Below are 14,164 nucleotides of genomic sequence, written 5' to 3' on the forward strand. Positions count from 1 at the left end.
CCCCCCCCCCCCCAACTACCTCTCTTTACCAAACGAATCTGATTAAAATTGTGAGAAAGCGATTTTGCTCAAAATAGTCCAAAGATCATGCAACAATAACACTAGGGTTGACACAAACCCCCTTTGCCCTGGGGATAGGGTTGTAAGTCCTTCCTTGAGCGCATATAAGGCTTATATGAAATGGGTGGTCGTATAAATTTAAGATGAGTCTCGTTTGATTTGAAATTGCAAGTTATAGCGTTTGAAGTCAAAAGTAATTTGAGAGCAACCATTACCTTAAAAGGTAAAGGGATACGGCATTAGACTTTACAGTCCCCATTTTATTAAAATTTGTCCAAAGATAATATAACAAGGCTTTTGGGTTTGATACAAACCACCAGAACCTGGGGTCGAGGGTTGTAATTTATGCCGCGTGGTATTTAAGGGTTTTATGGGAAGGATGGTTGTTTAACTTTAGAAGAGGCTCATTTGGTTGAAAATTGGAAGTTCTAGTTCCTTTTAAAGAGTCAAAAGTGATGAAGGGCATTTAGCATCCCCTTCTCCCCGACAACTCCTCTTTTCACCAAACGCATCTGATTGTAATTAAGATATAGCAATTTTGTTCAAAATAGTCCAAAGAGAATATAATAATGCCTCTAGGGTTGACAACTCCCCAGCGCCCTGGGGATAGGATGTAAGTTATGCCAGGAGGGCATATAAGATTTTTATGGAATGGGTGGTCGTATAAACTTCAGTTGGGACTCATTTGATCTCAAACTGGAAGTTATAGTGCCCTTTTTGAGAGTCAAAATGATTTGAGAGCAAACTGCCCCCCTTCTCCACGCTCATCATTTACCTTAACACCTCCAATCGAAATTCGGAGATAACAATTTTGTTCATCCTAGTTGAAGGGTCCAGAAATTATCTCTGTGAGGAAGACACCCCCTCCCTATAGCTCTCAGGGCAAGGGTTGTAAGCTATGCCCTGGGGGCATATAAGGTTCTTGTAGAAAGGGTGGTCGTACATACTTTGGAGGGGACTCATTGAATTGGTAATCAGAAGTTCTAGAGCCCTTTTTAAGAGTCAAAGTGATCCGAGCGCAGCTCCCCCACCTTCAAACACACACAAACACGTCGCGTTTTCCCCAGATGCATCCAATAGAAATTTTGAGACAGTCCTTTTATTCAAAATAGCCCAAAAATCATATAACAAGGCTTTTGTGGTTAATACAAACGACCAGAGCCTGAGGGCGAGGTTGTAAGCTATGACCCTGGGGCATTTCAGGTTCTTATGGAAGGGATGGTTGCATAAACTTTAGAGGTGGCTCATTTGGTTGGAATTGGAAGTTCTAGTTTCCTTTTAAGGGTCAAAAGTGATGGAGCCCCCCCCCCAACTACCCCTCTTTTAACCAAACGCATCTGATTGAAGTTAAACGATGGTAATTTGGTTTAAAATAGTCCAAAGAACATATAACAATGTCTCCAGGGTTGGTTCAACCCACATAGCCCTGTGGCAAGAGCTTTAAGTTACGCCCAAGGGGCATATACAGTTTTTATGGAATGGGTGGTCGTATTAAATTCGGATGCTCTCATTTTATTTTAAATTGGAAGTTATAGTGCCCTTTTTAAGAATCACAGTGATTTGAGAGAACCCCCTCCCCCCCACACCCATCATTTCCTAAAACAAACATCCAAAAAAATTTGGGACATCAGTTTTTTCAGCATTGTTGAAAGAATCCGTAATTATGCGTTTGGGGATGTCAACCCCTCCCCCGAGGCCTACGGCCAAGGGCTACAAGTTATGCAATTTACGCATTGTTTACATATAGTATATGTTATTGGGAAAAGGTACTCATGTTTGACTTCTACTTTGCCTAAATACGAAGGTCATTAAGATGAGTCTTTCAGGGAATGTTGAGGGGAGTGTTGAACTAAACCATAACATGCTATGTGTATGTGGGTTGCCAAAAGGGTGTAACTCAGGAATCACTGAGTATATTAATCTGGAATTTCCAGGAAATGATAAGGGAGATGATCAATTGACCAAAAAGGCAATATTTGCACGCTACTACTGCTACAACTATTGCTGCTTCTACTGCTACCACAAGTACTATTACTACTACCACTACTATCATAAAACTACTACTTCTGTATCGCATACTACTAACTTTGAGGATATTGAAAAAAAAATATATCTGAGGAAACTCTGAGGAGAAAGTTGAACTAAATCAAAACATACTATGTGTATACAAATTGCTGATATGGGCGTATCAGCAATATTTTTGGAACGGCTTATCATATCAAGAGGAAACTTCAGGGGCATAATAAGTGGGATATTCAGTAGACCAAAAGGCAAAATGTACCTCCTACTACTGCTATTAATAGTGCTGCTACTACTGTTACTGCTAATAATTATAATTAGGATATTATAAGAGGTGGCTAAAGATAAGTATGCATGCAAATAGTTTAGTAGTTAGAGGTGATTCAGGTTTGTTTTCTTTAAGAAGTCGTAGGCTAATTAAGATGGCTAGGCTTTGGGACCAGTGTGGACTAAGTGACATGTTGGGGAAGTGCTGAACTAAATCATAGCATTTTATTTGTATGTGGGTTGTCAAAAGGTGTAATTCAGGAATCCCTGCCAGTATATTAATCTGAAATTTTCAGGAAATGATAAGGGAGATGATCAATTGACCAAAAAGGCAATATTTGCACGCTACTGTTGTTACAACTACTGCTACCACAAGTACTACTACCACCACTATTACTGTCGGGTGCGGGTGATGAAGGCGGTATATTTAGAAATATTGAAGGGCAGCTCATGTAGAGGGTAGCCGGATCAAACTAGGAGTGTATTAGATCAGTGTGGACTAGGTCAAATATGGGAGGATGTTTTAGGGCTCGAGGATATAGGGAACCAAGTACGTGGATTAGTTGAAAGGATTTTAGAGGACCAAGAAATCCAAGCATGACAGGTCCAGCGTTTGTTTTCGAATTCACTGGGTCTTTATTGTCGGTCAAAGGAGATTCGGAGTGAAGTTTTATTCTTTAAGGTGGGTTTGAATAGCAATGAAATCAAGTTATTAATTGAGATGAGGGCAGATAGTTTGCCACTGGGCCAAAAAAGAAAATTTATCGGGAGGGAATGGTCAAAGACTGTTCCTCAATTTTGTCCTATGTGTGGAAGTTTAGATGAGAGCGTATATTACTTTATGTGTGAATGTGAGGAGTTTAGTGATTGGAGACTTGAAGTGTTTGGTAAGGGGGATTATGATTTTGAGTGGTTGGCGAGAGTGTGTACGGATGAGTGTTTTATGGGTATCAGAAGCTTAGCATGATTCCTTCGTCTCGCGATGAATTATAGAAGTATGTTTTTGAAAAAATTAAATGTTTCCAATCTTATAACTTTAATAAATTAAACCTTTTAAGGAATAAATATCAGCATATGTATTTTAAACTGAAAATGCACATTCATTCGTATTTTTTCCAGTAAAGTGCAAATTATATTCCGGCCAAGGGAAGGTATAGAGGTTTTGAGCCCTTATATTAATTTCTCCTCATTTTGAGTTTGGCTCGGTTATTTAGTGTAATTTATGTTTGTTTCGGGTTTCATATACTTATCGATGTTGATTTGTGGTAGTTTTACGTTTGGCAGATTATTTTATTTTTGCTCATTTCTGGTTTAACTGAGTTCTTTACTTTTCTTTGAAAATCTTATTTTGTGGAAAAAGTTTTATTTTAAATTAATTAAAGTAAGGAGCGATGGGGCTCAATAGTAACCGAAAATCTAAGAAACAGAGTCTTGATAACAATAGATACATCAAAAGAATCGAATTTTGGTGCTTACTCAAAATATGTAAAAATTCACCAAATTTAATGTTATCCATCAACAGTTATGAGCCTGAGAAAATTTGTCCAATTTTTGAAAAAGAAGGGAAACACCTCCAAAACATAAAGTAATCTTACTGAAAATGACACCATCAGATACAGTATAACGCAGAACTCTACTGTAAAGGTTCCAAGCTCCTATGTACAAAAATGTGGAATTTTGTATTTTTTTTTTCCCGGAAGAAAGATGAAGGAAGCATATTTATTTATTTATTGTTTCCAGGGGTGATCGTACTGGACCAGAAATCGTAGAGGATCAGGAGAGGACTCATTTGATAGGAAACCAAAGTTATAGTGCCCTTTTTAAGTGACCAAAATTTTAGAGGGTAGATAGCCCCCCTCCCACGCTAATTATTTCCCCAAATTCGCCTGGTCAAAATTTTGAGATAGCCATTTTTGTAGCATACGCCAAAAATCTAATAACTATGTCTTTGAGGTTTACTTGACCCTCCCATTCCATGGGGAAGGGCTGTAAGCTATGAACATTGTTTACATATAGTATTGGTTATTGGGAAGTATACAGACGTTTTTCAGGGGGGATTTTTATGGTGGAGGGTTTCATGGAAGGATTTTGCCATGGAGGAATGGGGGAAAGAGAATTTTGCATGGAGAAGGAGCTGGATTTCCCAGCATTATTTGAGAAACAGCCCATAAGTTAAATTTAAGAAAAAACAAGTTCTTTCAACTGAAGGCAAGGAGGAACATTAAAATTTGAAATAAGCAGAAGTAAAAGAGCTTATTATTCGAATTAAATGGCCTCTAGGGCTTATTCTTAAATAACTGAAACAAAAAATCAAACTTTAGCATAAAGAGCGAGGCATTGAGGAGATGGCAACCCCTCTCATATGCGTAATAATTTCTGTTCGTTTTAAGTTTTAATGTTACTCCTTACTTTCAGTTGAAAAAAACTTTTTTAATTTTATTTTTATTTAACTGTATACAGAAACTTGCTTTTCTACAGCTATAACAGGTTCAACTAAGCTGAATTTTCAAACAAGATAAGAGTTGCAATTACATGGGTGGGAGCAGGGGGAGGAAGTGGAAGATATTTAGAGAAATGAAAGAAAACTTAACGAAGTTCTGACTCTTCTGCTTTAGTAAACATTTCCTAAAGCAGTACTAAGCATAAATAATGTGGCAGAGCAACTGAGTTAAAAAGTTTCGAAAGAAGACGGCAGTTGAAACATAGCTTATTTGTAACAAAAAAAAGCAAACGATAGCCCTACTCGGTGTTCGATGTGGTCACCTCTCGGTGACCTACTGGCGGTGCGTGCTTTTAGTTGAACAGCTTCCGATGTTTCAGCATGCTTAGACTCTAGAACGTTGACTTTGGCTGGCTTGTAACATCTCCTTTCATGAGCAAAAAAGGGTATTTTCTTATTTAGCACCACAATCTTTCAGTACCCACAAACAAATATCGCCCATAAAAGAAACATGAATAATTACACAGAGAGTACATGCAAACAAGGAAGTTTTCCAGATTTTTAAGCTGCATTAGCGGATAGTTTACAATCATTAAGGAATTTGGGTTTCAGAATGCTGTGGAAGCTGTATGGGATATTCATGAAATTCATCTAGGATTCGTAAAACCTTATTTTATAACCCAATTGAAACTATATTGCCAGGGAAAGTTTGAGGGGTGCAGCAGCCTGGGCCTAAGGGTCCAGTTTCTGCCTCTATCAGTATGGGTTAAAAATCAAACGGAGTGCAACATGTCTGCCTTTCTGCTAAAAAGCTGACGGGAAGAGGATTCTTTGACGGTACACGGGTCCACTTTGTGCCTCAAATCACTCAGGTTGAAAATCATTCCACATTTTCAATTTAAAAGGCATAGAATACCCATTGTAAAAAATGGAGATGGAGGGGCAGGAAATGTTGGAAGGGTTACGGGCTCCCTCTGACCCTCCACTCATACAGATTAAAAATATTTCTATACTTCGCGTTCAAAAAGGGAGAAAAATACCCACCATGGTACTAACATTCGGCAATGAGATCGTCATAATGACAATGAAGTGCCTCTCACCCACTTTGGCTCTCTAATTACAAAATTGAAAATCTTTGCGTAATTCCATTTCTAACAAGGTGTAATGTGCTATTCTTTCTACTAAGAATATACCAATGAGTGGGGCAGGGATTTTAGAGGTGTCAAGAGCCCACTGTCTGCCTCCAGTATAAAAATTGGAGAGGGAGGGGTAGTGTTGGAAGGGTTACGGACTCCCTCTGACCCTCCACTCATACAGATTAAAAATCTTTCTATACTTCGCGTTCAAAAAGGGAGCAAAATACCCACCATGGTACTAACATTTGGCAATCTGATCGTCATAATGACAATGAAGAGCCTCTCACCCGCTTTGGCTCTCTAATTACAAAATTGAAAATCTTTGCGTAATTCCATTTCTAACAAGGTGCAATGCGCTATTCTTTCTACTAAGAATATACCAATGAGTGGGGCAGGGATTTTAGAGGTGTCAAGAGCCCACTGTCTGCCTCCAGTATAAAAATTGGAGAGGGAGGGGTAGTGTTGGAAGGGTTACGGACTCCCTCTGACCCTCCACTCATACAGATTAAAAATCTTTCTATACTTCGCGTTCAAAAAGGGAGAAAAATACCCACCATGGTACTAACATTCGGCAATGAGATCGTCATAATGACAATGAAGTGCCTCTCACCCACTTTGGCTCTCTAATTACAAAATTGAAAATCTTTGCGTAATTCCATTTCTAACAAGGTGTAATGTGCTATTCTTTCTACTAAGAATATACCAATGAGTGGGGCAGGGATTTTAGAGGTGTCAAGAGCCCACTGTCTGCCTCCAGTATAAAAATTGGAGATGGAGGGGTAGTGTTGGAAGGGTTACGGACTCCCTCTGACCCTCCACTCATACAGATTAAAAATCTTTCTATACTTGGCGTTCAAAAAGGGAGCAAAATACCCACCATGGTACTAACATTCGGCAATGAGATCGTCATAATGACAATGAAGAGCCTCTCACCCGCTTTGGCTCTCTAATTACAAAATTGAAAATCTTTGCGTAATTCCATTTCTAACAAGGTGCAATGCGCTATTCTTTCTACTACGAATATACCAATGAGTGGGGCAGGGATTTTAGAGGTGTCAAGAGCCCACTGTCTGCCTCCAGTAGTACAGATTCAAAATTATTGCATGATTTTGGTTCAAACAAGGTCCAGCATGACTGCCTTTCTCCCAAAATGTTTGTGACGAGGCTTTCTTTTTCAGGAAAGGGGGGGGGGGTAAAGAGGCCAATGGCCCACTTGTGTCGTCATATTGATTGATGATCCATACAAGTTTCCACTTCAAATTCAGTGAAGTAAGCCTATATTTCTGCTAGAAAGTTACAAGCAAAATGAACGTGAGGAGGGCGGGGTACTCCCCTGCTCCACCTCTTCAATCATCCAAATTGATATTTTGCAAAGGTCTGGTCAAAAAAGCTGCAATATATCAGCAATATGACTACGAAAACATTAGATTGGAATGGGAGCTGATGGCAGGTTTCACAGATCATCTTTTTATCTCTTGATTGTATTTGTAACAAATCTGGTTTTAGTCATTTGTGTTGCAGTGAACACTTCGAATTTGCTGCTGCAAAATCAAAAAGATATTTATGCAGTTTTTTAGTGTAATTTCTAGGGATTGGAAATACATCAATAGGTTATAAAACAGTCAATTTTGGGATTCTAAAAGAGAATATATTCTGCTCTGCAATAAAAATTGTCTATGCTATAATAGGCATTATACTCTTATGTTTTCCACATATAACATTGAACCTTCATGGAAAATAAATACCTACTTTCTTAAACACAAATGATGCAAAATTCATAACAATGAGAAGTACAGCAACAACAAGCATGATCACAGCCATTATTCTACAGTTGGTAATTCCCTGCAAAAAAAAATCCAGTAAACAATGGAACAACAATTTATAGTTGCATAACTGTTTTCATATTATGTAAGAGTTTCTCTGTCTCACTACCCAGATTTAAACTTCATAGACAGCATCTTGTACAATAAAAGTTTCTAAATATTCCTATTCTTTACATAAAATTTCCATGAAATTTGAAACTTGAAACCCTCTCTGTTTCCTCACTCCTTATAAATTTTTGTCTTTTCGTATGAAAATTATTGTCCTGTTTTTTAGGAATTATTTAATTGAAATTGGTTTTCAATTGGCTTGGCTCTTCTTATAGATTATAGTCTTTTCATATGAAAAGGATTGTCCTGTTTTAAGAATTGAAATTGGTTTCCTCTTTTGGAAAACGAGTCTGTCAAACCTACTGTATTGTATTATATTTTACTAAGATAGAAGCACATTAACATAATGTTAAGAATAAAACAAGTTAATGTGGCTTTGTCACTTCTAGCATTACGTGTGTAATTTCTTTGTTTCTTGCCAATATTCCTCAAAAAGAGAAATAAATTACTGGACTAATAATACTGGGGTCAGGGTGAAGGCCCCAAATTTTATTAAGCTGGCAATTGTACAGTTATTCAGGTAAACTAAAAGTCACAATTTTCTCAATTTGTTTCATTTTATTTCAATTCAGTTTGGTGGTTTTACTTATTTTTTCACAAATTCTTTTATTTTTTGTTGTGTCTTCCTTATTTTTATTGCTTTTTTTTTTGTTCTAAGGCAAAAGAATGCAAATTTCCATCCCCTTCATGCCTCATTCAGGATGTTGCATAAAAGATTTAATTGTAAAAAATAAATTGAGACAGGAGCATTTATTAATCCTATCATCTCTTTTAAATAAACTTATTATCCATTTTAAATATTCCTAAAATCATATGTTAAGGAATTGCCTTTTCTCATAATCTGGGATACATAAATGCTGGGAGGCAGTCATTAGGGGTATTTTTATAAATGAATTTACATACTGAAACAATACAATCTATATATTTTTTTTTTTTCACAAAAAAAACTATTAAAAAAAAAATCTGGCAGACCTTATCTTAAAAAGATTATTAAATTGAGTTTACCAAATGTAGAGAAACTTGTAAAGTATGTGTTGTCGTTTTAAAACCTAAATTTTTGCAGATTCAGAAAAACAGGCACGAACAATGAGTGTCTTTATTATAATGAAGAACTGGGACATCTACATAAAAATTTCAGGTCTAATAATTTTAGACTACAGAAATGTCAAAATGATAAGTTACAAAAAAATCCAAAAAGTAAAAAGGAAATATAAAACAAGCAATTATCAACTTCAGTAAAATTTAATTCCTGAAACAAGGAAAAATGACTGTGAAGAAGAAAATAAAGCTAATAGCAAACAGAAACTACAACAGACAAACCAATAGAAATTAGTAAAGCGGTATGCTGGTCCTCAGCGCCATACTCTCCTAAAAAAAACATAGATTGTTTTATAGGCTTTACTGAAAACAGTGGAAAAAGTGCATCTCTTGTGTCAAAACACGAAAGTTCTTAACCAAGTTATATTATTCAAAGATTGTTATGAATCAGTCACAATAAGGGTGCCCTTTCTTATGAATTAATTAAGATGTGCACAGCTGTAGGAAATTCTAACACTCTGATATTTCTTTGGTGTTGAACTTAAAGTCTTGTGACATGGGCTTTCTGCAAAGGCATTATTTCGTCGGGTCTTTCCAATTCAATAACTTTTCTCTCTCTTTATTAATCCTTTCCTAATTTGTATGTCTCTTCTCTTCTTTTAAAATCATTTTCAGCTATATGTTAGATATCCTTCTAAATCTTCTATCTGTTAAATATCCTATCTATTCGATGTCCTTGTCTTGTTCCAGTTTTTTTTTTTTTTTTTTTTTTTTTTTTTTTTTTTTTTTTTTTTTTTTTTTTTTTTTTTTTTTTTTTTTTTTTTTTTTTTTTATAATAGTGTTTTATTCTTGTTCTCTGTGGTCCATTACAAGCAAAGCTTCTTGGGCCTAGTAACCACTTTACTTTTGTAATAGTTTTTTCTTTTAGTATCAATAAATTGATTGATTGATGGGTATTTACAGAGCACACTATAATTCAACTGAACATATGTTCCCTCTTCAATTATTATTTCAGATGTGTCTTTCTAGGTCTATCATCCCTGACTCATTTTTATATGTAAATGTTACTTCTAATGTTCTCTCTTACTTCTATCAATTATCTGGGTACATACTTGTATGCACTGAAAAGTTTGTTAATTATGAGGTTATCAATTCACATTTAGATCTGGTTTAAGTTGCAAGCATACTCACCATGTTTTTGCATGGATTATTAAGGAAGCTGCATAGAATTATTATTATCTTCATTTTTGCAACCCTGATATACCTAAGCATTCAATAGTGTTCACCATACTCAAGTTTGGCATGCTCTTAGTCAACGTGTTGTAAATAATTTGTTGATTCTTGTTTTATTAAATAACAATTTTTTACAAAAAAGGAGCAACATTAAAACTTAAAAAAGCATAAATTTTCCCATATATGAGGGGGGATACCCCTTCCTTAACCCTCAGTCCTTAAAATTAAGGTCACAAAGTTCTTTACAAATACTTTTCATAAAAATTAAAAAGTTCTTGTGTTCCAGTAGCCCTTTTTAAAAAGAAATTGTGTAAAAAGTCAAACTTTAGTGTACAGAGCAAGGGTTGAGGAAGGGGTAGCCCCTCTCATACAGAGATTTTTGCTTGTTTAAGTTTTAATGTTGTTTTATGTTAAAACACTATAAAACACACAAAACACTTGTTGTTTTATGTTTGATTTTTGATCATTTCTAAATCTTCTCAGGAGACCCCATCCCTCCCTCCCCATATAAAATTCCCACCAGAAACTTCCCAATGTAAAATTCTTCCCCCCCCCTCAACATTTTTTGTAGATTTCACAATAACAAATATTATTGTGTAGAATGGGTAAATTGTATAACTTACACCCCTTTCTGTATGGGCTATAGGGACTCTTGTCATCCCCAAAGCCATAGTTATTGGATTTCTCAACTGTGTTGAATAAATTTTATTGGAATAAATTGAATTGAATATCTTTGAAGAAAATAGCTGTGGGAGAGGGGGGGGGGAGGCTATATGATCTCCAATCTTTTTGTTTGCTTAATGGAACTTTTGATTTCTGTTTGAATGAATCCTCTCCCCATCTTCTAGGACCATTAGTTTCATACAATCACCCATAAAAAAAGAAAAAAGCAAAGGAAAAAAAGAAATAAACATGCATCTGTGGTCTTTCTTCTGGTAAAAATACAAATTCCAGTTCTGTGGATAGGAGCTTGTGAACCTCTACAGTAGAACTATCTGATATGCTATATTAGACAATATGATTTTCATTCAGATCACTTGATCTCTTAGGGGTGTCTTCCCCCTTCCATAATCAGTCAAACTTTCTCAGGGTCATAGTTTTTGATGGCTAATATTAAACTTAATGAATTTTATACATTTAGGATCATAGCTACCACAATAGTGCCGCCTAAGTAAAGAGCAAAGTGGTATAATACATCACTTATTTATTTTTTGCTTTTTTCTGAACAAAACTTTGTTACTTTGCATAGAAGGAGTTGTTGTAGAAACTTCAAAAGGAGATCATTCAATTGTAAACTGAAAGTTGTAGTGTCCTCAAGAGTCAAAACTGATTGAAGGTAGAGCAGCCCTTCTCCCAAGCCCATTAATTTTCTAAACACATATAATCAAAATTTTGAGATAGCCATTTTGTTCAGCAAAGCCTCTTGGAGCAAAGTCAGGTCAGCGAAGTCTCCCGTGGGGCGGGGGGTGGGGCTGGGGTAGCCAACCCCTTCTGCAGCCTTAATTTCCCCAAATAATACTGTCAAATTAGTGATTAGTGGCCACAATTAGTGATAAGGAAAAAGTTAAAGAAAGATGGGTGGAACATTTTGAGAATGTGCTAAACCAAGATGCAGTTGCAGGGAAAGATATAGATGAAAATGAAAAAGTTTGTGATACCTTGGATGTGAAGGAAGATTTGTTCAGTGAGGAAAAATTAGCAACAGTACTAAAAGGATTAAAAAATAACAAGGCCCCAGGTGCTGATAGCATGATTAATGAGTTTCTTAAATATGGTGGCTCTGAGGTTAGGAATAAGCTACTGAAGATTACAAACATGATTTTTGAAAAAGGGGAGGTACCCAATGATTTTAGGAAAACCTTAATTAAACCACTGTATAAGAAAGGTGACAAGAGCAAGTGTTGTAATTATTGAGACATTAGTCTGGTCTCTGTAGGTAGCAAATTACTGAGTAATATGATACTTTTTAGACTGAGAGATGCTGTAGACAAAGTTTTAAGGGAAGAACAATGCAGTTTTAGAAAAGGTAGAGGATGTGTCAACCATGTTTTCACCCTTAGGTTAATAATTGAGAAGTCCCTTTGTTGTCAAACACCTTTGGTCCTCAGTTTTATCAATTATGAGCAAGCTTTCGATTCTGTTGATGGAAGAGTGTTATCATTATATGGTATACCAGAAAAATACATTTAAGTGATTTGTGCTATGTACAAGAATAATAATGCTGTGGTTAAGGTAGGAAATGAGGTTAGCAACTGGTTTTGTATTAAATCAGGAGTTAAGCAGGGTTGTGTTCTATCCCCCTTTATATGGATCATTTTGATGGACTTTGTCTTAAGGAGCACAGGAAAGGCAATTGGAGACCATGGAATCAAATGGGGAGGAAGAATGCTCCTGGACTTAGATTATGCTGATGATTTAAGCATATTAGATGAAAGTGTGAACAAAATGAATGGCTAAGGCTCAGGGTGTTTTTTCACAGTTAAAAAAAGTTTGAAAGAATAGAAAGATAAGTCTACAAACCAAGATTAGAATATTGGAAGCTACAGTAATGACAGTGGTCAAATATGGCTCTGAAGCATGGGCACTCTGAAAAGCAGATGAAAATTTACTAGATGTTTTCCAGAGAAATTGCCTACAGATTGTTCTGGGTACCTGGCTGACTGACTGTATTTCAAACAGTAGGTTGTATGAAAAGTGTGGTTCAATCCTGCTTTCTGGGGCTATAATGAAAGAAAGGTTGAGATGGCTAGGCCACATTCTATGGATGAAGGATGACAGATTACCAAAGATTGTCCTTTTTGGCCAACCATCTGGAGCTACATGGAAAGCAGGTCGTCCTTGTCTGGGTTGGGAGGATGTCATAAATAAAGATTTAAAGGAAATGGGAACTTCCTGGGAGGGTATAAAGAGGGAGGCTTTAAATAGATTAGGTTGGAGGGGGAGCGTGCATAGCTGTGTTGGCCTCAGGCGGCTTGGTGCTGCAGTGAGTTATTAGTAGTAGTAGTATTAATACTGTCAAAATTTTGAAAATACACTTATTCAAAATAGTTGAAATGGGATGTCTTTGGGGATGTCATCTCCCCTTCAAGCCATCAAGACAAGGGCTACAAATTATGCTAGTTGCTCATTATTAACATATAAGATTTTTATGGAATGGTGGTCATATAAACTTCAGGGACCTCTAGATTGAGAAGAAGTGGAGGTGGGTACTTTAAAATACCTTCCTGGGATATAGGCTACTTTAGCCTGTAGACCTATCCCCAAAAGTTTAATTTTACTAACCTAACCCCTTTCCAAGATAGCAAGAATTCAGTTAACTAGAATTTTACCAAAATCAAATTCAAAACAAGAGATAAAAATGAACAACATATATTAATGTTATCAATAAAAAAAAAAAATGCTACATATTATAAGGTAGAAGTTTGAAATCATTTGAAATCACTTTTTTTTAGTTTTTGTATATTTTAGGGCTACATCTGGGACCATCAAAGAATCAGAATTGCTGTCTGAAAAATATGATATTTGGAAAGAAGATAAAATAAGGAAACTAAGTGTGTTATTCTTTTTTGGGGCTTCACATGGGGGGGAGAATTTTAAAGTTGCCTCTGCTTTGCATTAGAAGTAAACTTTACTCCCCCTTTCCCCTAGCGTGCAAATATGTACCCTATACTGCAATACAGCCTGTAGCGGTGAGGTTTTTGGATTCAGAAAGACACGTTGTTTAAGTTTAAAAATCAATGCAGAAATTTAAATATGACAGCGTTGCGCACATGGTCAGTTCCTAAGGTGCTGATTTGGGTGCTGCACAGCGATTTTCGGTGCTACAATGAAAATTTTTTTGCACAGGTTGTGGCTTGTGCCGCAACAATAAACATGGTCCGTTTAAATTCACTCGAATTAGTTTTTAGGTCAATTTTTTAATCTTATACATTTGGTTATTTAAAACTAAGCACCAATCTTCCGAAACAAACATAGCAGAAAGGCCATCTTGGTTGCAACAAATTTTGCACCAATCTCTCAAAACAAAGACGGGGAAAAGC

At 36.2% G+C, this 14,164-nt stretch overlaps 1 protein-coding gene across 1 annotated transcript in view; it reads right to left on the reverse strand.

The window, feature by feature from the left end:
- LOC136036133 (guided entry of tail-anchored proteins factor 1-like) overlaps positions 1-13,871 on the reverse strand; it is a 33,232-nt gene extending 19,361 nt beyond the window's left edge. Inside the window, exons 1-2 of the mRNA XM_065718162.1 lie at positions 13,788-13,871; positions 7,672-7,764 (exon numbers count right to left, since the gene is read on the reverse strand). Of these exons, the coding sequence (XP_065574234.1) occupies positions 7,672-7,743 (72 nt within the window). The 5' untranslated portion in view covers positions 7,744-7,764; positions 13,788-13,871. The remainder of the gene's footprint in view (positions 1-7,671; positions 7,765-13,787) is intronic.
- Between the last annotated feature and the right edge of the window lie 293 nt (positions 13,872-14,164).

Source organism: Artemia franciscana, chromosome 2, assembly GCF_032884065.1.
Source record: "Artemia franciscana chromosome 2, ASM3288406v1, whole genome shotgun sequence".
Classification (NCBI taxonomy): Eukaryota; Metazoa; Arthropoda; class Branchiopoda; order Anostraca; family Artemiidae; genus Artemia; species Artemia franciscana.